Source organism: Suricata suricatta, chromosome 12 (assembly GCF_006229205.1).
Source record: "Suricata suricatta isolate VVHF042 chromosome 12, meerkat_22Aug2017_6uvM2_HiC, whole genome shotgun sequence".
Classification (NCBI taxonomy): domain Eukaryota; kingdom Metazoa; phylum Chordata; class Mammalia; order Carnivora; family Herpestidae; genus Suricata; species Suricata suricatta.
Genome location: NC_043711.1, coordinates 10,483,830 through 10,484,617, shown reverse-complemented (window position 1 = coordinate 10,484,617; position 788 = coordinate 10,483,830). Strand labels below are relative to the sequence as shown.

Here is a 788-nt window from a genome sequence, read left to right as displayed (position 1 = left end):
ATGGAAGTAGGCAATGAAACACATATTTCAAAGTTTCTCCTTCTGGGATTTTCAGAGGAACCAGGACTGCAGCCTATCATATTTGGACTTTTCCTCTCCATGTACCTGATTGCTGTGCTTGGAAATATGCTCATCATCATGGCCATCAGCACAGACTCCCACCTCCACACGCCCATGTACTTCTTCCTTGCCAACCTGTCCTTTGTAGACATCTGCTTCACCTCCACCACCATCCCCAAGATGCTGATGAACATCTGGACTCAGAGCAAAGCTATCACTTATGCAGGCTGCATCACACAGATTTATTTTTACATACTCTTTGCTGTGTTGGACATCTTTCTCTTGACTGTGATGGCCTATGACCGGTTTGTGGCCATCTGTCACCCCTTGCACTACACAGTCACCATGAACCCCCGGCTGTGTGGATGGCTGGTTCTGGTGTCCTGGATCATGTGTATCCTAAATTCTCTGTTACAAAGTTTAATGACATTGCGGCTTTCCTTCTGTGCACACTTGCACATCCCCCACTTTTTTTGTGAACTTAATCAGATGCTCCAACTTGCCTGTTCTGACACCTTTCTTAATAATGTGGTGATGTATCTTGCAGCTGTCTTTTTGGCTGGTGGGCCCTTCATTGGGATCCTTTACTCTTATTCTAAGATAGTTTCCTCTATATGTGGGATCTCCTCTGCTCAGGGTAAATATAAAGCATTTTCCACCTGTGCATCTCATCTGTCCATTGTCTCTTTATTTTATTGCACAATGCTTGGTGTGTACCTTAGCTCTGC

General features: G+C 44.8%; 1 protein-coding gene across 1 annotated transcript in view; it reads left to right on the top strand.

Annotated features, from left to right (window-relative positions):
- The window catches only part of LOC115274361 (olfactory receptor 7A17-like), a 1,068-nt gene continuing 280 nt past the window's right edge, over positions 1 to 788 (top strand). The window contains exon 1 of the mRNA XM_029917818.1: positions 1 to 788. Within this exon, the coding sequence (XP_029773678.1) occupies positions 1 to 788 (788 nt within the window).